The 23160-nt window shown below is 33.6% G+C and overlaps 1 protein-coding gene and 1 non-coding gene across 2 annotated transcripts; both read right to left on the minus strand.

The window, feature by feature from the left end:
* Positions 1–7363: 7363 nt before the first annotated feature.
* LOC104724162 (uncharacterized) lies at positions 7364–8067 on the minus strand. The gene is made up of 2 exons (XR_757565.3): positions 7946–8067; positions 7364–7785 (listed from the first exon to the last, which is right to left on the minus strand). It is a non-coding gene; the product is annotated as an uncharacterized LOC104724162 (transcript).
* An 8043-nt stretch (positions 8068–16110) lies between these two features.
* LOC104724176 (E3 ubiquitin-protein ligase WAV3-like) lies at positions 16111–19120 on the minus strand. Its single transcript, XM_087484802.1, has 2 exons — positions 18288–19120; positions 16111–18197 (listed from the first exon to the last, which is right to left on the minus strand). The coding sequence occupies exons 1-2, from the start codon at positions 18642–18644 to the stop codon at positions 16335–16337; spliced, it is 2220 nt and encodes a 739-aa protein (XP_087340928.1). The 5' UTR covers positions 18645–19120; the 3' UTR covers positions 16111–16334.
* Positions 19121–23160: the final 4040 nt, after the last annotated feature.

A 23160-nucleotide genomic window follows, 5' to 3' on the forward strand; every position in this document is an offset into this window, starting at 1 on the left:
TTAACATTTAGATTTATTATTTAATGAGCAAAGCCTATGACCGGGTTGAGTGGCATTTTAATGCTCACCTACTTCGGAAGATGGGTTTCTGTGAGAAATGGATCGCCTGGATAATGTGGTGTATACAATCAGTGCGGTATAGGGTTCTTATAAATGGCCAGCCATAAGGGTTGATTGTCCCCAAACGGGAGCTTTGTTAGGGTGATCCTTTGTTTCCATATTTATTTATTTTGTGCATGGAAGTTCTGGTTATGAATATCTAAAAGGCGAAACGGGATAAATTGATTACCGGGATAAAGGTGGCAAGGCCCTCCCCCTCTATTTCTCATCTCTTATTTGCGGATGACAGTTTGTTTTTCTGTCAAGCTAAGAAGGAGCAATGTGAGGTCATTTTATGGATTTTAAAACAATATGATGGAGTTTCAGGTCAACAAATAAACTTCACCAAATCTTCTTTACAATTTGGGCATAAGGTTTCAGACGAGACCAAAGAAGAGTTGAAAACAGTCTTAGGCATTTCAACCTTAGGCGGGATGGACACTTATTTAGGTTTACCAGAGAGCATGGGTGGGTCCAAAACAAAACTATTTTCTTATGTTAGAGAACGGCTTCATACCAAGGTTAATGGGTGGTCTTCAAAACTTTTATCTAAGGGGGGCAAAGAGGTAATGATAAAATCGGTTGCTACCGCTCTACCTACCCATGTGATGTCTTGTTTTTGTCTCCCAAAATGCGTCACGGCAAAATTAACTAGTGCGGTAGCAAAATTTTGGTGGAGTAATAACGGTCACTCAGGAGGAATGCATTGGATGGCCTGGAATAAGCTTTGCGAGCAAAGCAAATGGTGGTTTGGGTTTTTGGAGTGTGGATGATTTTAATACTGCTCTCTTGGCCAAACAATTATGGTGGCTGATCTCGGTGTCGGACTCGCTTTTTGCGAGAATATTTAAAGGCAGTTATTTCCGTAATTCAGATCCTTTAGAACCTATCAAATCATATTCCCCGTCTTATGGATGGAGGAGTATCATCTCCGCTCGACCTCTGGTAAACAAAGGGCTTATTAAAAGGGTTGGGTCTGGGGCCTCCACTTCTATTTAGACAGATCCCTGGATACCATCTCAATTCCCGAGGCCAGCTTTACAACAAGCTTCAAATATTGACATGTCACTTACGTGGACCACTTCAGTGACACAGGGACAAATTCATGGAAGATTGAATTGCTCACTACTACCTTTGTCCCGGTGTCTCTTTGATTCGCGCTATGTCGTTGAGGACCCCTCATTATGTGGATTCTCTAGGTTGGCATTTCACCAAAACTGGCAAATATACGGTTAAATCGGGTTACTAGACAATTCATAAGGATCCGCTGGTAGAGGTTTATGGCCTAGATATTCGGTCTTTGCAAGATTATGTTTGGAAGGTAAAGTGTCCACCTAAGTTAAAGTATTTTATGTGGCAAATCCTTTCTGGTTGTGTGGCTGTCACGAGGAATTTACATGATAGAGGTATAGGGTGTGACCCAGGGTGCCTTCGGTGTGGTGATCCACAGGAGTCTATAAATCATGCTATTTTCCTTTGCCCGCCTGCCATCCAAACCTAGGCGCTTTCTCAGATTCCAACGGTTATGAGCGTTTTCCCATCAGAGTCATTATATGCAAATATGGGTTATCTTTTCTGGCAAACGCTGAAGGTTGCCAATACTTCCATGTTTCCTTGGTTGTTATGGTACATTTGGAAAGTGAGGAATGAAAAGGTTTTTGAGGCTTTGGATAAAGATCTCCATATTTGCGGGGTTTTTTATTTAAAATTTTCTTGTTCAAGGTTTTGGAATTGATATTTCAGAATTATGATTTATTTGAGAAATCATTTTTCAAGATTTTGAAATTTATACAACTTGCAGAGAGTGAGGAAAAGGCTTGGACTTCAGCTCAATTAGAACTTCTACATGAGCCTCCACAACCCCCTCTTGGTCTTGTACATACCACGAGTTATTCGGATTACAGGTGTTTCATTGATGGCTCTTGGAAGGATAGTGATTTTTATGCAGGAGTAGGGTGGTTTTGTTCTCGTTGTGAAGACCCTCGCCAACTATGGGGGCTGTAAATCTCCGTCGTAGCTTGTCGGCTCTACACGCAGAGGTGGAAGCCTTGGTCTGGGCAATAAAGTGTATGATGGAAGCAAACAAGAGAGATGTGATGTTCGTAACTGACTGCTCAGACTTGGTGAAGATGGTGTCTTTTCCAGCAGAGTGGCCTGCCTTCTCAACCTACCTGGAAGAGATCCAAAATGATAAGAGGAGTTTTCTTGATTTTTCTTTAATTTTAGTTTCTCGCCAAGCTAATACCAAAACGGATAATTTGGCTCGTAAAGTACGGGTCGAACCGCTCCTAAGTTTATTTGTAAACGATGTTCCTTCACATTGGTTGTTTTAAGCTAATCAATTAAAGTTGTTGACAAAAAAAGATTTATTATTTAATGCAAATGATGAATCAACGAGATATTATTATTTAACCACAGATAAATAAAGGCAATTCTAGTATTCTACCACATATAAAATGATAAATGATTATGATCATATTAGACTCTGTAGACAAAACTTCTTTCAAAGAGAGTTAAAAAAGAACATGATACTCTCTCTCGTCTAAACCTAATAACAGCCGCCGCTCAAAGTTTTCTTCAGATCTGAGACTGGAGTGTGGTGGCCCCTTTAGCACCGGCTCTGGTCTCCTTGTTTTTCTTCCTTCTTTGCTTTGCTTTAGTCTCTTTTTAAGGTATTGGAAGTTTTAGCCTTTGATTGGGGTTGCTATCTAGCTTAATCAGCCGGTGCTTTTGGTTGTCTTGCGGAAGCGGTCGAGCGTCTCAGAGTTGCTTGGTTCGTGGCTTTAGTGAGGAGGATGGTGCCGGATCTGAGATTGAAGGAATCAAGCCATTGATTTTTTGCCTGCTCACAAACCAGATCTTTTTCTAGCTCTTGTGCTTCAGTATGTTTTGATGCCGCATGTTTGGCTTGTGTGTGTTTCTGTAGGCAGATGTCACCTCGCCTTTGTTCCCTCGGCCACCTTTTCATCTGGTTTTATCTAATAGTTTCCCGTTTAGTCGTCCCTTTGCTAAGTAGAGGTTCTTTTGTGTGAAGTTTATACTTAGTTCTCTGCTTCAAATCCTTCTGCTCTTAGGTGGAAGTTGTTGGTGATGGTAAACTATGTAGATGATTGTCGGTTCTTGAATTCGAAGCTCATCGAAGTGGTTTTGTTTCGCTCCTTGTATCAAGCGTTTCCAAATCTGGAGGATGTCGGATTGCTTTTCATGGTTTCTATCTAGGCGCTCTTTGACGCAGCTGTCGTCTCGCCACATCTGGAAGTGTAATGAGGTTCTGAATTGAGCCTTGCTTGTCAGGTTATGAAGTCTGGTTTCTGGTTTGGAGAGATCATCTCTCATTTTGATAGGAGGAAGCAGTTGTTGATTGACGTGTTGGCCGTGGGCAGCATTGGTACAACTCATTCGCAGAAACTTCAGAAGATAAGTTCGATTTGTTTGTTTAGACTTAGTATTTATCTTTGGTATTATTGTTAGTTTGCCTCTGTTCTTAGTGTTAGAGTCGTACTCTTTCGTTTCTGGCTTATAACATCTCTGTCTTGTAATTCTAGTTGTTTCTGGGGACTTTTCGTTTCTCCGCCGGCTTAACCTCCCTCTTTTGAGCTTTAGACTCCGGGATATATCTGTTTTCCGCCGGCTTAAGATGTATTTCACAATTTATCCTTGAAGTATTATCAATAACATCAGATGACAAAAAAAAAAGACAAAACTTCTTTCTCTATGACACATACACACCCTTCTTTCTCCATATTTATGATAGACACCTATAATGTATGAAATCACGAGTGTTTCTCCCTCCGGAACCGGAAGCTTATGGAATCGCCTTGGAATCGCGATTCCAAAATTGAGACATTTGGAAACGTGATGGAAGCGACGATCCCGATTTAGAAGCGCTAGTATTGTATATCGGAAGCGTCAACGACCATATCACATTATTGAAAACTCAACCTTTTGATTTCATGTAAAAAAATGATGTTTTATGTTGAATCTTCCAAAAATTTGAAAAACTTAAGTGTAAAAAGAGTTAAAACCATAATAAACTAAGCAAAATACCGTAATGGCGGCGGCTAGGGCTTACTAAAAATCGCAGGTCTTAGGATGAAGATGACGGCGGAATTATCATTTTACCCTTCATCAATTAAAACAAAAAAAATGTTTAAAAAGAGGCACTTTAGGACTCGAACCCTTGTCATCTCACTTTAAAAAATGGCAACTAGCCAACAGGCCTAGACAATTTCTAAGAGTGTTTGTGCAACTGAAAATATATATCCTCTGCACGTAATTATTTAATTAATGTGTGAAGACTTTTAAAAAAATTCCTAAGTAATATTTCTCTTAGTTAAGCACTAGCTCTGCAACACCATCCAATAATTTAAATAATTATCTATTATTTTTTATATATATATATATATATATATATATTATTTTATATTATAATATTATATGCTTCTAATGCGTACCCGCTTCCTATTTTTTTTTTTAAATCGCTTATGCGCTTCCAAACGCTTCCGCTTCCACGTACCCACTCCCGATTCCATGCAGCTTAGTTGAAAACTCCTTATAGTTAAAGTTACCATTTACTTTAATCAATTAATTATATTTTCTATTTATCCTACTAAGACTTAGACTTACCGATGTCACGGGGAAAGTATTTCAAATAAAAACAAGTTAAATTCAATTCAATTTAAAGTTATATATTGTAAATTTATTTGAAGTAATAGAATAGTTTAAGAGTATTTAAAAGAAGAAAAGATAAGTAGTACTAAAACTACATAAATATTAAACATTCAGTGTTAGCAAAAACACAACCATCATAATGAAAACCAAAACTATTGTTTATGATAAAAAAAAAAATATGACAAAGACACATAACTCTAAAAAAAACAGTTATAGAATGAAAAGTCATACTAAATTGAGGCAATCTTGCCAAAAATATTGTTTAATGTATTATAAATATAAGATATTTTATAAAGAATTATGATAAAGAATTGCAACCATCATAACAGTTAATATTTATATTATTAGTAAAAGAAACTATTATGACAAAGTGATCTTAAGTGAGTACATCGAATGAATGGTTGTAATGAAATAATGTAACTTTCTAATAAAATAATTATAAATATATAATGTATTTAATTTTTAGTGAAAATGTATCAAGGAAAATTATAGTAAAAATATACAACTTATAAAAATAAAATACATATTCTACAAAGATTTACAATAAATAGACACAACTCTAAATTACATATTTACAATTGTATTAAATATTTCTATATTGCTATAATCATTTGTAAAATCTTTAGTTAAATTATAGAATAACATTAGGTATTGGATATTAATATTTAAATGTTTTTGATTCAACATAAATAAAAAATATGTTTCAACGAAAGAGACAATATATATATATATAGAGTTTAAAAGATACGAATATTGAATAGACACAACTATTAAAACGAAAAGTAGTGATGAAAAAATGTGAATAAAATATGGTGAAAAGACACAACTCAACAATGAACCGACGCAACCGTATAAATTATTTTTCAAAAAAATTTCAACATATTCTCTTATGAAAAAGTACGACGAAAAATCACAATGGTTTGTGCCACTAATTTAGATTGCTATCTGAAACAACCCGACCTTTTTTTTTAATAATTAAATATAATATATAATTAAACCAACCAACCCACACATTCCTAACCAACCAATAATAACCAACAACTAATAACATGCACAGCGAAAACATATAACATTAATCATCTTAATAAACAATAACCATACAATAACATTCATAATCATTCTATCCATTAACCTAGCATAGTTCTAACCAAGGTTCCAACATAAACAATATGACAAATCCAACACACACAACCGAGACCCTAGATCATCCTCCTCCTCATCGCCATGATTCCACGTCACATACCTGCACACCACAAACAACAATTGAGATGCGTAAGTATTATCATAAATACTTAGTGAGGCCGTCCTCCCATCTACTAGGTTATACACACAAGCATTTGAGGATCTCATGTTTAAGCAAACAAACAAACACACAACAATACATCAAACCAGGAAAAATCAGTCTCGGTTGAGACTAGTGTCGACCGATGCCTCATCAGTGTCGATCGATGCTAGAAAATCTGGTGTCGACCAACACCACATTGGTGTCGATCGACACTACTTCTGCAGACGCGAACTGCACGAACACGAACGTCGATCCTCCGTTTCCAATCAACTCGAAACCGTCCCAAACTCACCCAAACATCTCGGGAACCTATGGGAAACACGAAAACAACGAACCCAAGCAAGCAAAACAACACAACAACAAAGAAAACACCCAAACAAAAGAGATCTCATGCTTAGATCAACCATGGTCAAGCACTCACCTCTTTTACAGGAAGATTGGATTGAGAAACGGTGGAAACAACACCTTAGGAACCTTCTCCTTCATTCCCAGCAACAGCTCTTCCTTCTCCAGCCACACATCCTTCCAAAAACGCCAAGAACAGACCCAGAAACTCACAGAACCACTCTCCAATGCTTTCTCTCCTTTTCTCTCTTTTCTCACTTAACAGCGTCAAACAAAACTCTCTAAACCCTTATTTTGTCACTCCTACACTTATAAATGCGATTTAGGGATTTCTAATTGAACCAAACCGAACCAAACAACAATTAAAACAAACCCGACCAAACCGTAACACATGGTGTCGATCGATACACCAAGGGTGTCGATCGACACCCACACCAAAAATACAATATTTGATTCGGGGATGTTACACTATCATTATATAGATTATGATAAAATTTTAGCAGTAATTCATTATATTTATTGTAGTCTCTACATTATAAATTTATAAATAGACATGATCATAAGATCCTGAGGAAAATTGTAATTATGTACAGAGACAATACGTTTTAAAGCCTTCTCAAATCTCCACAAGTAAATTTATTAAGAATTATTTACCATATGTAAATCTTTGTAATTTCTTTATTAAAAAAAAATTAAATACATTACGAAGGTGTGGATGCTGAGGGTGGGGTCAGGGCCGGGTATCTGGGTATGCATCATACTTATATGATCATAATTGATACCTAATACGGCGGGAAAAAGAAGACCAATGTAAATTTGGATTGGTTTAAGGCATCATTAATGGGGGAACTAATTTTGGTGTTCTTAAAATAAAGATATAGTAAAAATAATGTAAGATCAGTAGTTAAGATCTTATGTTAAAAAAATGGGGAAACTAATTTTGGTGTTTTTAGAATAAAGATATAGTGAAAATAATAATATAAACATGAAATATATCGAGCCTCCACACATCATTCAAAATGTTCAAGGGATCAGCCCTTCCTCCAATTACAAACATGAAATCGCCAACCATTGAAGCTGTGTGGCCAAGCCGTGCTGTTGGAGATTCATTGACTGCAATCAACTTTAAGGTGCCACTTGAAGGATCGAGCAATAAAAACTCGTTTCTTCGAGCATGTCTCCCAAAACCTCCAAACCCACCAAACACAATAACCTCTTTTCGATCTGCTTTATCTACCGTACAAGCTGAGTGTCCCCAAAGATAAAGCTTCTCAACAGTTTCCCCGACTATGGATAATTTCGAGAGCAGTATGAGATCTTGGTGAAGCCCTGGCAATGATTTAGATACGGAAACTGGCTATCACGTTTAAAATTTGAAAGTTATCCTGCAAACCAAGTAGACATAACTCAAAACTCTCAACCATAGGATACACTACCTCTAGTATAAACTAAACAAGACTATATTACAGACTGTAGCATATCCTAATCTCATTGCTCAAGCTATCTACTAACACAACAATAACATAGGGATATAACAAAACTTACCATGATGCAAGTCTCCATTGTTGATACTTAAATCATGATCTCCAGCTAGATTCTCATAATTATCATCTTCATCCACATCATTTGTGTGACAACCCATCCCGCAGACCCCACTAGCCCACCGCTAGCTACCCAACGGACCGTACGTGGACCCTGCTAGCCCACTGCTAGCCGTCCCAACAGACTCCAAGCTGGCCCTGCAGGGCATCAATCCTAACCCATCACTGTGGATATCCTAATCCACCAGTAGGTTATTGGTGCGCCAGGCGTTGTTAAAGGGTGGGGACCAGGGTTCGAGGAACGCCTGGCGCACCAATAACCTACTGGTGGATTCGGATATCCATAGTGATGGGTTAGGATCGATGCCCTGCAGGGCCAGCTTAGGGTCCATTGGGACGGCTAGCGGGGGGTTAGCAGGATCCACGGACGGTCCGTTGGGGCGGCTAGCGGTGGGCTAGTGGGATCCGCAGGACGGGTTGTCATAATTTGCATCTGGATTCTTGAAACCATTACTAGTCAAAGCAACACCAAACCCATCGGTTCGCTTCTTATTTGCATCCATCTTCTCATTAGCAATATCAACTAAAAACTTCACATACTCAGGTGAAACCATCAGCTTCTGTGTATCACCCAAAGGAACCTCCATTCGAATTGAACATCGTATAGCTATAATTACCCTTTTGCCATCGCCGCAAGATGTGATTCCCGACTGGTGGGTCAATCTGATTTGACTTTGAAGGGAAAAGGAGAGAGATTACCAAATCCGGATCGGCTGGGTCGTGCGTGATGTAGAGCCATGACCCACCACGAGCTTTCTTCTTAGTTGAATCGTTCAATTTTGGTTTGGGTTGAGAGAGGATTGAGAGTCGACCTGAGCATGAACTTGTAGTGAAGTAAGATGGGTGGTGGTTGATGGTGTCGAGGAGAGGTATGATGGGTTTGTCGAGATAACCTTTGGGAGATTTATCAGTCACCGATGAACGAATTGAAGCTAATCGCAGCTTTCCTCTTCTCGAAATCCATCTCCTTCGAGAAATGAAAAAATCTCTCAATTACAAAAAAAAACAGTGACTCACGTGTTGACACGTTTCCTAGAGCTGGGATTAAAACTGTTCTACATTAAAACCCAAAATATTGATCTTAGACCACAAACCAATTTTTTTATATTAAAAACGGGCTTAGAACACTCCATCTGATGCCCCGTTAATGATGGCCTTAGTAATCTCTTTTCTCTTTCTGAAATTAACAGTCACAATCTTTAGCATTGAAAGAGAAAGACAATAATGATCCATATATAAGAAACTAGTTTAAGGGAAAAATAAATCCGTGTGAACAAAAATGTCAAATATAATATTCACTGCCGCCTCTTCATCAACGGTCAGAAAAACAAAAAAATTTACTTTTGTAGATTATAGTAATAGTCATAACTCATTGTTCATTAACATGTTGTCGTGTTATTGACAATGACTTATTGTTTACAGAAAAAAGACAAATGATGGTGAAAGAAAAAGTTTACTACAAGTAATGGAAGTCTTCTTGCAACCGTTCAAGCTTGTGTCGAAGTTTGTTAACTCTTCTAAAATGTTAATGGGAGGTTCTCTCCAGTTTTCTCGATATACTCAAGCCTAAATTTGTCGTGTTATTGTATCCCCAAAGCATTTTAGAAGAGAGTGTATTTGATCCTATTCCTATTTGGGATTTTTTTTTTTTTTTTTTTTTTTTCTTGATTCTCTCCCTGAATCTCACATGGACTTTATCAACATCACCGTTTGCATCTCTTTTGTGCCCATGCAACACTAGTTGATATTAAACATTAAGTCACGTAAACACTTGACTAATTGATAAAAAAAAATAACCTAATTGACAAAAAAGGTTTATTTGGACCGGCGCACCCATGCATTCATTTGTAGATTTAAATGTAAAAGTACACAACGAGATGGTAAATTAGAAATAGGTAATAACGTTAGTGTATATAGGAAACAGTGGAACACATCATAATACATACTGCTGATTCGATCCAAAATAGTACTAATAATATCGTTAAATCGAGCTCTTTCGTATCATTGACCAAATCAATAAAGATTATTCTCATAAAATCGACAATATCTATAAATTTACTAAATTCGCTCTACATCTATCTACCAAATTAATAAGGTTCCTAAAATCAACAAAATATCATAAAGATACAAACTATTTTTCAAAAAAACTTTCTACCATCTCCTTAAAAGTTTGACACAAAACCCAAAAAAAATAGACTTCATTAAAAAAAAAAAAATCTCACAAACAAACATAAAATACAACCTAAATTATAAATTATTAAAATATTTTTTAAAATATATAAATATATACTAGTCCGCAGGTTAAAATTATAAAATGATCTTTACTAAGTCATGATAGATGTGCTACTTTGCAGTTGGAAAAATGTGCAACATGATCAGACAGTACAAATATTGTTCATTGATATATGATTGATATTGGATTCTATTTGATTATTGTGGAGTGATATAATATACTCGATTATTGATAGCAATAAATCTCTTAGTTGTGAGATATTTGAGGCTGATATATAATTAATCTGCTAAACTTATAGAAATTAATAGATTTGATACTAAGATAGTATAGACACATAAAACAAAATTATCTAGAGATACATTCATATTCATCATTTTTAAAGTAGATCATTAAGGAATTAGGATCAAATTATACCTCCTAACCCTAAAAATAGATATATCTAACATTTTCAAATTTGCATTGGAAAACTTATAAACTGGTGTTGCTTGAAAAGCAGGATAAGCCAAAATTTTCATATTCTTCTCTGTAAAATCACTGTTTGGCTAGATCTGAACATAAGTCGGAGAGATATCACCTTTAGTAGTAGAACCAAATAAAGCTAATGGATTGCCTTCCTCACTACAAGAAAATATTTATATTGCAAGATATTAAGTTATCGCAAAAGATCAATATCTATACTATTAAAAGGGAAGCATTTTAAATAAAAAGACATAGGGTTAGACATTATTATAATGAAATGTCACTGAAATCAGAATTAGGATATGTATAATCTTTGAAGCCAAACAAATATCAATTAATAAGGAATTGTGGAGCCAAACAGATATTAGCCAAGAAAATCATAAATGTATCCAAATAAATATAAAATAAGAAGTTTCCTAAATAATGCATCATAAATAAATCGTATCAGTTTCAATAATTAAGGTAATCGCATTTTAATTACTCAATATTTTAGAAAGTTGTTTAAAGTTGTTTCCATAACAATCAAAACTTAAATTCGAAATTATATATATATATATATATATATATAAACTTATTTGATTGGATTTTATACTGTGAGATAATTACGGAAACAACAAATCAATTTAATATAATTAAATATAAAAAAATCAAAACAATAACAATATGTTTACTTTATATGTAAACAGTCATATTGACAGTCTACCAAGTATAACAAACATTTTCCTTTATCGAATTGTATTGATAATAGTTCTAAATGTACTTTAAAAATTAGTAATTGTTATCTTATTTATATAAACTACTAACCAAATTTTTTGGAGTAATTTTAGGAACCATAACTATTAAAAAATATATATTTTTAATAATGAAATATTTTCCTATAAACCTAAATTGTGACAGCTTATTTGTTTTTGTATAAATACTACTTGACAAACCGATTACTCAGATTCATTTATGTAGCTCTATTAAAATATATCTTCTGATGTTTCTGTAGTTCCATTAAAATTAAAATATATTTTCTGGTGTTTTTCTCACATAACTTATTGATTTGTTTCAGATCTTCGTCCAGATAAATTAACCCAATGACATCGTGAGTATCTAGAAGCAAAAAAAAAAGCAAAAGATGCAACAATTAAGTTATTATTAGCAATTGAAGAGGTAAGTCACTACACTAATAATAAATTAAGTTCATATATTATATAGTCTCTAAATTATATGGTATAATAAAATATAATGTTATTGTTGACACATAACCCTCAAGTAAATAATATATATAGTCTAAGCAGATTTTTGAACCGCATGATTGAAAGACCTTTAAAAATTATTTACAATTGACATAGCAGAATAGAAGGTGTGAAAGATGAGCATGCAAGGTCATAAACGGAGTAGTATAATCAACTAAATCAAGGGACTTTAATCTTTACTTTACTTGTGAATAATTTTACTGTTTCTATATAGATGAAAAGAACATGTAATCATAGTAGATCTATGCATCTATCCACACATAGTGTAAGATATATATGTGTGGTACAAAAGATAAATTGTTTATTAATATATTTTATAAAACTGTTTTAAAATTGTAAATTCACAGTTTCTGTTTAATATTTGACTAAAGCGTAGAATATTTATGACCCGCTGGATCTGGTCAAATAAACAAGTAAATCTTTGTTTATAAACTAATTGAATTAAAACCAATAACTTGATAACTAGCCAAAATTTAGAAACGTTGTTTTTAAAGTTTCCATAACAATTGAGGTTATTAAGATTGATATTGTATATATTCCAACTTATTTAATTTTGGAATTATATTATTTGATATTTTAAAACACGATCATCTAATTTAATATTATTCAGTAAATACAAATCGTCAATTAATATACTAGATTTTTATTTTTTTAAAAAAATAAACGAAGCTATACTAATTAATTCATACTAAAACAAATGGAAAAAAAAAAGTAAAAACAAATATGAATTCCTATTATATTTTCAATTATAAAAACATTTACTATAATTGTCATATATAATCTAACCATAATTTAATATTTTTAAAAGTAGCACATTCCTCCTATAAATTTGGAGTTTAGATTCATTAGTATCTCAAAAATTTGAATATCATAAATTTCCGAAATTATTAATTCAAAAATATACTAATTGAAAATTTTAGGGATCTTCGTTTCCTAAGTTAAAAATTCAAATTTTTATTGTTAAGGATAGATTTAATAGATAAATAATAGTAACTATTAAGATTCTAATAATTTTTTTATATTGTTATTAATTAATGCTCATAAATTTTAAGGTGCAAGTAAAATTTACAATTTTTGGTTAAAATTGAATTGACATAAACCTAATTTAGTATACAATATATGTATTTGTCATCGACAAAGGTCCAATTTATAGTCAATCCCAACTACACGGGATAATGCGATTTATCGAAATCGAAATTTGGTGAGATCGGTCGCAGAGATGGTGTTGTAACCACTTAGCTAAAAACACTTCCCACAATATATCTCTTATATGTAAATACTATGCATATGTTTTTTGTGGATTATCAAGTTTAACATAATAGTTGCTGATCACTAACCCTGATCACATTCGATCCGGGTTAGCTATCATGTCAATCTAAATGATAACAACTTGATGAATGCAAATCAATATAAGTTTGTGTTATAAATGCTATATCAAATAAATATATCTACTAATAAAACTTCGTACATATATGCATGTTTGAATCTCTTACATATTCTTTATTCGTTGGACTAAAATATACAAGATTAAATAAAACTTAACATATAAGGAATGTAACGTATTTACTGTCCCAAAATAACATACCACATTTCTCTTACCATTTTTTTAATATGATTATCTTTGTTGATAACATAAACAAATCCGATCATTCTTTTGTCTAAACCGAATAAAAAAAATCAAATACAAAATTGGTAGAATATGGATATTGAATGTTGATAACATTTCTAAAAAGAAAAATACATTTACAAACATAACTTCATATATTATAAAGCAAATTTAGTTTTTGAAATCAAACCCTACACGTACGTGCGGATCCGAATCTAGTTTGATTTTATAATGTTGCTAATTAGGCATTGCAAATTCATAATTAATGCATAGATGTGGCAGTTTACAATAAATCAATTCCTTGTTAATTTGTTGTATCAATGCTACAATTATTTTGCAGCAAACTTGTTGTTGAATTACAACGTGTATTTGCAATTCTAAATTATCATAAATCATCGCTACATCAAATTTATACCCTTGTCGAATTACAACGTGTTTTTTGCAAAATATCCTTGTTGCATGATGGGATGATAAAAACAAAAAAATTATGGCAAAACTATTGTCGCATATGCGAATATGAACACTTTTGCTAGAATTTTGTTTTCCATATATGTTATTTAACTACAGCATATATTAATATTGAATTTGATTATTAAATAAATATTACAAGAAAAGAGGAATATATTAACCAACTAAATATTGCAATATCTACCGGTTATAACAATAAATATTTACAAAAACAATACATAAGTGATCTTAAGTGAGTATATTGAACAAATAGTTGTAATGACAAAGTGATCTTAAGTGAGTATATTGAATGAATGGTTGTAACTTGTAATGACTAAATGTAATTTTCTAATAAACTAATTATAAATATAAAATATATTTAATCTTTGGTGAAGATGTATCAAGGAAAATTATAGTAAAAATACACAACTTTTATAAATAAAATACATATTCTACAAAGATTTAAGATAAATTGACACAGCTCTAAATTATATATTTACAACTGTATTTGATATTTCTATATTGTTATAATCATTTTAAAAATCTTTAGTTAGATTATAGAATAACATTGTGTATTGGATATTAATATTCAAATGATTTTGATTCAACAAAACAGAAAATATGTTTCAACGAAAAAGACAATATATATAGAGTTTGAAAGATATGAATATTGAATAGACACAACTATTAAAATATAAAGTAGTGATGAGAAAATATAAATAAAATATAGTGGAAAGACATAACTTTACAATGCACCGATGCAACCGTATAAATTATTTTTCAAAAAATTATAATTTGTTTTTTTATGGAAAGGTACGACTAAAAATTATAATTGTTGATAACATTTATTCAGATTGTTATTACTATTATATAGATTAACTATAAAATGAAAGGTGTACATGCTAAGTAAAAAGAAGTTCAAAAGATTCAAATGTCAAAGGCAATTAGGAAATATAACAACATTCCCGTATCTAAATCTAAGGAAACCAGTTTTTCTTTTTTATGTTTATAAGTGTTAACCATAATGACAAATGACAATGATGATGAACAATGTTATTAATAACATAATAGTAATAATAACAACCAACAACTGCAATAAAAGAAGGGAATTATTTGTTCATGATTTCAAAGTCATCATTCATCCACCAGCTTCAATTATGATCTAGCCCCTAACTTCAACTCTCTCAGTCGGTCAAATCCTAATTCACCTTTCACTTTATTATCTTATCATTTATATATGATTTGTGTTCAATACGTCGCTAATGTAACTTTTGGTAGCACTGTTGAATCGAAGTTACGGGATCATAATGAATAAGAACACACACAAACTACACAAATTTGTTTCAGTAATGCGCAGAGACGCAATGGTTTCTTTCTTTATTTTTTTCATAAATTCAAAAGAATCGGTCAAAACAACCCACACAAATTTCTTATATTTCGGATTTTTTTTTTTTTTTTTTTTTGTGTGTGCACCCTTTCGGATTAAAACTTAAGCATGCTTAGTAAGAACATAAACGTAATCTGAAAACTAAGGATGAAACAAAAAAATAAATTAATAGTCGGTTTTACAAGCTATGTTGGTTTACAAAAATGGTAATTTTAAAAAATTTCCTAAAATGATAATGAATATAGTTACAGTAGTATTTAATTAATATTTTATGTTTTTATTAATTCAATTTTCAGAAAAAAAGAAAAAAAAAACTATCTCAAAAAAATACTGTACTTGTTTAAAGTTTTTAATACAGTACATTTTTATTACTATTAACGATGAATTCTAATCTTTAAAACTTATAATTGATTATTATTTGTTTAGAGTTATAGAAATTTACTAATCACAAAATAATGTATAATGTATTTATAATCAGTTGTTGATATGATTTCATATTGAAGGGTTGTAAGACTCATCAAAAATTCGAAATCCTTTTGAAAGGTTCAAACAGAAAAAAAAAAAAATCTATATATACATGTGATTCATATAATGTCAAAAGGTTATTGTAAAAACTTGTAAACGAAAAGTAAAAAAACATTTAAACTAAAATATAAAAGTAAGTAGTTCTCTTAAAAATATCACAAGATCGTTTTTTTCTAATATTTTCTTACAACTTCACAAAAGGAAAACATTATTGCTAAAAGAATCCACATAACACACATGTGAAATAGAGTTTACTACAAAAGTACAAATTAGAGGTTGTTAGAAAATCGCGCAAACTCAAAATGTCAAACAATTAAAAAGTAATGTGCCGCCTGCTATTTTATGACACTCTGAGTCTCTCTGACTAATACACATTTTCCTCTGTATTATCAGAATTAAATAATTATTTATTGTAAGCAAAAAATTAATAACGTTTTAAAATCTAGCGTTTTCGAAGCCGTGCAAGTCGCTCTTCTTCATCATAGCCAACTTAGCCAGCTTTTCAGCCGCTCTCCACGCTGACGCTGGAGTCAACGGCTCACCATTTTCATCCATCAGCATCATCGCCGTATTCGTCTCTCTCTCGCTCCCTCTCCGCCGTTGGATATGTTGCTGCTGGTACTGGCTTTGATAATCCATTAGTTGTTGTCCTCTCCACTGAACTTCTACAAGCTCTGCCTCCACGACTTTTATGTACTCCGCTGCCTCCGCGGTTCCTGACTGGCCTAGTAACGCACGCGCCGACGTAAGCAAGTGGTGTGCGCTTGTGCATTCTCCATACTCCACGAGCCTACGTGACTCGGCAACAGCCCGAGTTGCGATGAAGAGGCTTCTAAGCCGTTCGATTCTAGGAGAAGATGATGATCGAACGGCTTGGGGAACGCGTAGAGACTGGTCCCGTCCATACACAACTTCTTGTGTCGATGGGTCCTTGTAAAGACCTCTAACTGACAAAACTTGGTTGGCCCTAGTGGCTGTTGACGGGACCCTAAGCTCTACTAGAAGCTCTCTCTCTTCCCCTGCGTAGAGGTCCCCAAGCCGGACTGACCCGGAACCAGAACTCACCAACGTAGGCCTTCCATTACATAGATAAACGGCTGAGATTTCACATGGTCCAGATCCTGATCCAACTCGAATTTGGATCCTGAGATCTTGAACCACTACACTAAGTAATCCTCCTATGCATTTTGCAAAAGCCTCCTCTGCAGGGGCATTGCTACACCCACCACTCTCTCCGAAGCCATGCTCAGTAACAGGGATCTCAATGTGGGCAAAGCGTGTTGATCCCACATGGGCTATTGTAGACCGTTGATTTGTGTGGACTTTACTCGACTGACCCTGACCGTCCGATAAAAGTACGATGCTCGCAACTGGGTTTCTCTCCCTACGATCTTCAAGAACTCTCGACGCCTTTTTAAAAGCGTCGCTTGTATTAGAAACTTGACCACAAAGCAACCCATCAACCACTGCTCCGGCTGAGCGTTTGCCGTGCTCCGTCATTCTCTTCAGCGGGAGAAGTCTCTTGGGAGCAGTCGTGACAACGGCAACGATTGAGAGCCGATCAGAAGAGCCAAGAGAGGCTATCACAAGCCTCATTGCTCGTTTGACCATTTGAAGTTTCGCACCGTTCATTGTTCCACCTGCGTCAACTACAACCACAAGATCCACCGGCGCACGTTGAGACGGATCTAAAAGCCTACGTCCTACCCCGCCTCTAGCAGCTAAAGGCGGCGGCGCCTTCACCGTTAGAGCCACTGCACGAGTCTCGTAGCCAAACCCAACAGAGACAACGGCAGCTTCAGGTAACAAACTCACCTGCACGTTTCCAAAATCTCGACCACTAGCTGGAATCTCATGAGTTTTGACGGCAAAAGAAGGGTTCGGATCCACAACAAATCCCTTGAACTGAGCCACGTCATCTTCCTCTTCTCCTCCACAATTCTCATCAGCTTCAGGTATAGGAACAAACCTCGGCGAAAGCAAAGGCTCATCATCGTCGTAAAATCTCGAGTAGTCACTTTGCTTTGGCCTCGGTTTCGCTCTAGGAGAAGACGTGACAACAACGCGCTTCTCCTGGACTACAACAGAGTCGTCGAGGGGAGACTCATTTGCATTCCGATGAGGAGCAAGGAGAGAAGCATCTTTCCAAATAGAACTACAAACAGGACAAACAAGCTTGCCGTGTTTACGTACGTAGTCGGCAATACAAGGGAAATGAAATGCGTGTGAGCACTCCGCCGTATACTTCGCCGTACCTTGCCCTGTTTTCACGCTGTTCAAACATATCCCACAACTACTCTGCAAACAAACAAAAACAATAAAAATCATCAGAAAACATAACTTTAAATCTATCTGAGTTCTCTTTGTTGCTGATAATATGTTTCTTACTCTGAATTTGAAGCTGTTGCGAAACAGAGAAAGCTTTAAAGGCGAGCGAGGCGATGAAGGGTTAGAGCTACCGGCCAAAGACAGTCTTGGACTCTTTGTAGCCGATCTTGGCGTCGGGATATGTTCCGCTGTCGGAGTCTCGGCATCGTTGGTCCGACAACGTAGGCCCGGACTAGAACTCAGTCGGGGAGTCGAAGGATTACTTCCACCAGAGAGAAAAGCTAGCTTAACGCAGCTTCTTGGGCTAGGACTTGGGGTAAGATTGTAGCGGGTTTGGTTCTTGTCAAGATCCGGCGCTGCAGCGTCGCTGTTTCTAGGAGCGGTGGTGCAAAATGCTCGTCGCCAACCAGTACCCATAGCCGTATATTAAAAAAAAATCTTGGGTTGTGTGTTTTTTGTTTGTTTTTCCCAAGATGGAGAGATTTACAAAACCAAGAAAAAGAAGAGGAAGAAGATAAAGATTGAAAGATTGTGGCAGAGAGAAGAAGACAAAGGAAACGGTGGTGACAGTTTCGGATTTGTTATGGTTAATGGTTTTGGTCTCTCTCTCAATTGTTGTTATTTTATCTCTGCATCTCAGAATGGGGAGATCTGTAGAGTTTTAATATAAAAATGTTTTTTTTTCTTTATTGTCCAGATTCCAAGTCTGGTCTCTCTCTCTTCTTCTTCATCTTCTTCTTCTACGATATATAAGCATAAAATATATACACTGTAGCTGGATTGTGCATTTAATTTCTTGGGATTTCTTATTGATGGCGCGAATGTCGAAAAATTAAGAAGAAAAGTTTTTTTTTTTTTAACTCTATTTAGAAATATCTTAATTTAGTAGTACTAGTTTATGAAAAATGACGAATTTCATTTAATAATTGAAAAAAATGTAAACAAAAAATGTTCAATTTAATAAATGACAAGAGGATATTTTGTCCTAGACATATGAAATACAAAAGATTTTTTCCGAATATTTGACGTTTTTCTATGGAACCAATAATTAATTTTCTGTTACATATTGTTTTCTTACGTAAACATCCAACGTAATGAACCTTTTATACTTGTTTTACGTGTATCATACCAGTTTTTGTATAGTATATGTCATTTTCTATGTCATGTTTCATATAGATATCTTAATCCAAATTTTTATCGTATTAAATGTTGGCTTATTAATATAAGGAGATACCAAATAAGTATATTTTTAGATGGTTATTTTAAAAAATACTAACATGTTACATTTTCACTTATATATTCTTGCTAGTATTTTCTATTTATAATTTTAGAAATTGTTATTAACCTAAATACTTCTTTATTTGTTAATTATTAAATTTTTATCGTTCCTTTTTCAACTTGTTTTTTCTTTGCTTCGGATCTCATATCTCTCATCAAATCTCATATACATGTATGTGTTTGTGTCATTCTTTTGTTAGAAAATATATAGATATATTATCCATCTCTAAACATTCAAACCCAAAAAAAAAATCATTTAATCTATAAGCTATAAAAAGTAATGTAATAATAGGTATTGTGACCACACTTATGTAATGTCAAAGACCAAAATTAAAGACGTTACCGTGACTGTTTATCGAAATGATCCGTCCAAACGCATTTATCGTGCAAGCAAGCCTACGTCCAAAATTTTTTCAGTCGCATATCGTATACTGCATTTAAACCATTCGAAGAACAAAGCACATGACTTAAGAGTTAAGAGAATTTAACAGCCCATATGAGAAAGAGATCACAACCAATTTCGGTATCCCAGGCTGAAGATTCGTTTCTTAGACCAAGAACATAATTAAAGAAGGAAACTGTAGTATTCATTATAATTAAACCGAATATGAATGATTACAAATTTACAAAGTACAACAACTCATTAACTGTTTTATGTATATTACTCCTATCTATCATTGATCTTCGCTGACCACATGACCACCGTGCAGTAAATCCAAAATGATGGTCCAACAAATAAAATCAAATTAGTTAATTGTTAATGTTTTTAAAATGAAGTTATTGAGCAAAAATAAAAGTTTCTTGTTTTCTATGTTCAAGATGTATAACAATTTTTTATTTAGTCTTTTCATAGTCAAACCAAATAAAATAACTTATATACATAATTAGTAAAAGTTTTTCAGGTGTTTTAAAATTGTTTAATATATATAAAATATAAAACATGCTGATAAATAAATAACAGTAAAATAGCAAATTGAAGAAAGAAGGCAAGAAGAAAAAAGAAGTAAAGGGAGCACATGTCCTGAAATGGAAGCCGTGTTTTGTAGGCAGGTAGTTAAAGATGCGACCCTTAATAATACATTCACATGCCTCTTAATCAACATGGTTTATATATCTTCATAATCATTTCACAACCAACCTTTAATTGTATTAATGCTAGTATATATATATATATATATATATTGTTTTTTAATTGATTTTTGTTAATCAATTAGTGTGTGGGTCGACATATATTTTCTTTTATCGTTATAATATTCCCCTTTGTGTCCTGTCCTACCTTATGTTCATGGCGTCTTTAAACATTCAACAATTCCCAATAAACGAATTATGAGAACTTAACGATACATGTATTTTAAAAGAATCCACTAGTCAACGCTACCAAGAACAGATATAGACATATAGTCATGAATATACTACTCTTGGAATTGTGTTTTGTATTACTGACATGAAGATTTCTACTTTTACTTGACACATAGAAAAGAAATTGTGAAACTCTTTATCTTTTAGTTATGTCTTTTACTTGTTTGTCCAAAAAAAAAAACAGTTATGTCTTTTACTTATTTATTGTGTATGCTCTTTCTAATCATGCTAAGTCAGTCGTAGTTTTTAAGATGAATCATGGTGATGATGGTTTTATGTTGCTTTAACTGCATTTATAATTGTTTTCTTAGAATTTAATTAAAACCAAAAAATATCTTAACCATTAGTTATAGATTAATTGGATCTTGGAAGTCTACTGTCGTGGTCTATCTTTGTAGATCTGATCTTGATTATGCTACAAAGTGCATTTAATCATGCATGCACTTGCGTCATCATACTTCAAACTAAAACTCGAGCTATTCATATTATAGGAAAAGTGGACAACCTTTCATTGTCAAATGTCAATACTAAGTACTAACCACAATATTGTGACTCATATTAAATTCTGACTTCACATAATAAAACGAATTATAAACTTTCAAAACTTTATATATATTAAAAACTAGCAAATGAAATAAATGCTAACTACTCGAACTGAAGGTTTATTAGAGAATTTGTTAAATGAGGTTGGTCGTTACCATTATTTGCAAGAAGATGCATGACAATTGACTAAGTCGTCAGTCTTTAAACTTCTTAAATTCTTATAGTAAAATTTTCAAAAAGGAATTATTTTTTCCAATTTTATAAATGATTTAAGTGTCCTAAAAAGAATTCTATATAAAAATGATGTTGTCATCACCGTTGCATTCGGAAGCGTTTCGGGTCCTTGATTACCAGTTTATGAAAACTTTGGTTCTATTTTTAGATATTGGTTCTCTTCATGATAGGAGGTGGTTGATGTTAACTTTGGATTGGTCGTGGGCATCTTTGATAAATCTTATCTGCAGATGGTTGGAGAGAAGGGCTATTCTTGCATCTTGAGACTAATATGTTGTATAAAAATTATGTCTTGTTGTCTATGTTTTTAGTTTAAGGGTTCGTCCTTTTTTTTGGGTTCAAGTTCTCTACTTTATATTTTTTTCTCTTGATTTCGTTTTATGCTTCCGGAAACTTCTTGTTGTTCACTAACTTAGCTTCCTTATTTTGGGTTTTAAACTTTGGAAATATCTTTATTTTTCGACCGCTTAAGTTGTAATTCACAATATATCCTTCCACGTTTTATAATATCAGATAAAAAAAATGTCTTTAAAAGATACTTTTCCAGTGCATACCTACGTTTTAATTTCCATCAGCAATTTTATAAATGTCTTCTACAAATAACTGACAATAAATAGTTGTATTTATTAACTCCTGTTTATTTTACATCAAAAATTGAAAAAAAAATTCCTTGTTTATTAAATATCAAATAGGGTTAATTCATGCAGGTGTTCGACAGATTCCTTTTTGGAAGTTACACAAGGAAATAAGAAGAGCTAACAAAGGAGCGTTCCTTATCGCTCAAAGTGTAACTATGGAGGATCGGCGCCAATCATATGTTGCAGCGGGATATTCTCAATGGCTTCAATCAGTATTCAGGTCTAAATGTTTTGAGATTGAAGATGAGAGTTAAATATGTCGTTTGCGGATGATTGTTTTGGATCCTCGATTTTTTGGTAGTAACTCATAGAATGTAAATGTAAGTATGGGGGAAAGGCTCTTGTAAAAAAATTTAAATATAATATGAAGTAATTCAGACGAAAAAAAAAATTAAGAAAAGACGATGCATAATATGATTAGTCATATAAATTTGAGGAAATTAACCATAATCAGGGTTCATAAAGTGGACGTTCTAAACCTATCCAGAGATTGTAATTTAATAATGTTTGTTCATGGGGCCAAAACCATTTCTATTCAACACGTCTGTCCAATAAATTTCTAAGTTGTTATGTCAATATTCCGTATTGTTTACGATCATTTTTTAATAAAAAGCAGTCGAAATTTTCAAAAAGCATTGCTCTAGATAACCTTAACATATCTTAAATTTAGACCGACCAAGATTTGGAATCTACCTTTGAACATAAAAATGCTTTACACATCGATGACGTGTATGAGAGGAGTTTTGCATGGTATGGATATAGATAGAAGATAGACCCATCTAAAGGAAACAAGAAGAGGAGTTTCTTTCGTCTAAGTAAGCAGTTAATGCTCTCTCACCTAACAAAGTAAGAGCCACGCACATATTTAACTACTCTATATT

Source organism: Camelina sativa, chromosome 2, assembly GCF_030686135.1.
Source record: "Camelina sativa cultivar CO46 ecotype springtype chromosome 2, ASM3068613v1".
Classification (NCBI taxonomy): domain Eukaryota; kingdom Viridiplantae; phylum Streptophyta; class Magnoliopsida; order Brassicales; family Brassicaceae; genus Camelina; species Camelina sativa.

What these genes read in the sequence shown, in the direction of transcription:
- LOC104724176 (XM_087484802.1), bottom strand. Translation starts at nt 18,644, where the DNA reads ATGGGTACTGGTTGGCGACGAGCATTTTGCACCACCGCTCCTAGAAAC. An exon ending in GCAACAGCTTCAAATTCAGA is followed by an intron (nt 18,198 to 18,287) that starts GTAAGAAACATA and finishes GTTTGTTTGCAG; the next exon opens with AGTAGTTGTGGGATATGTTT.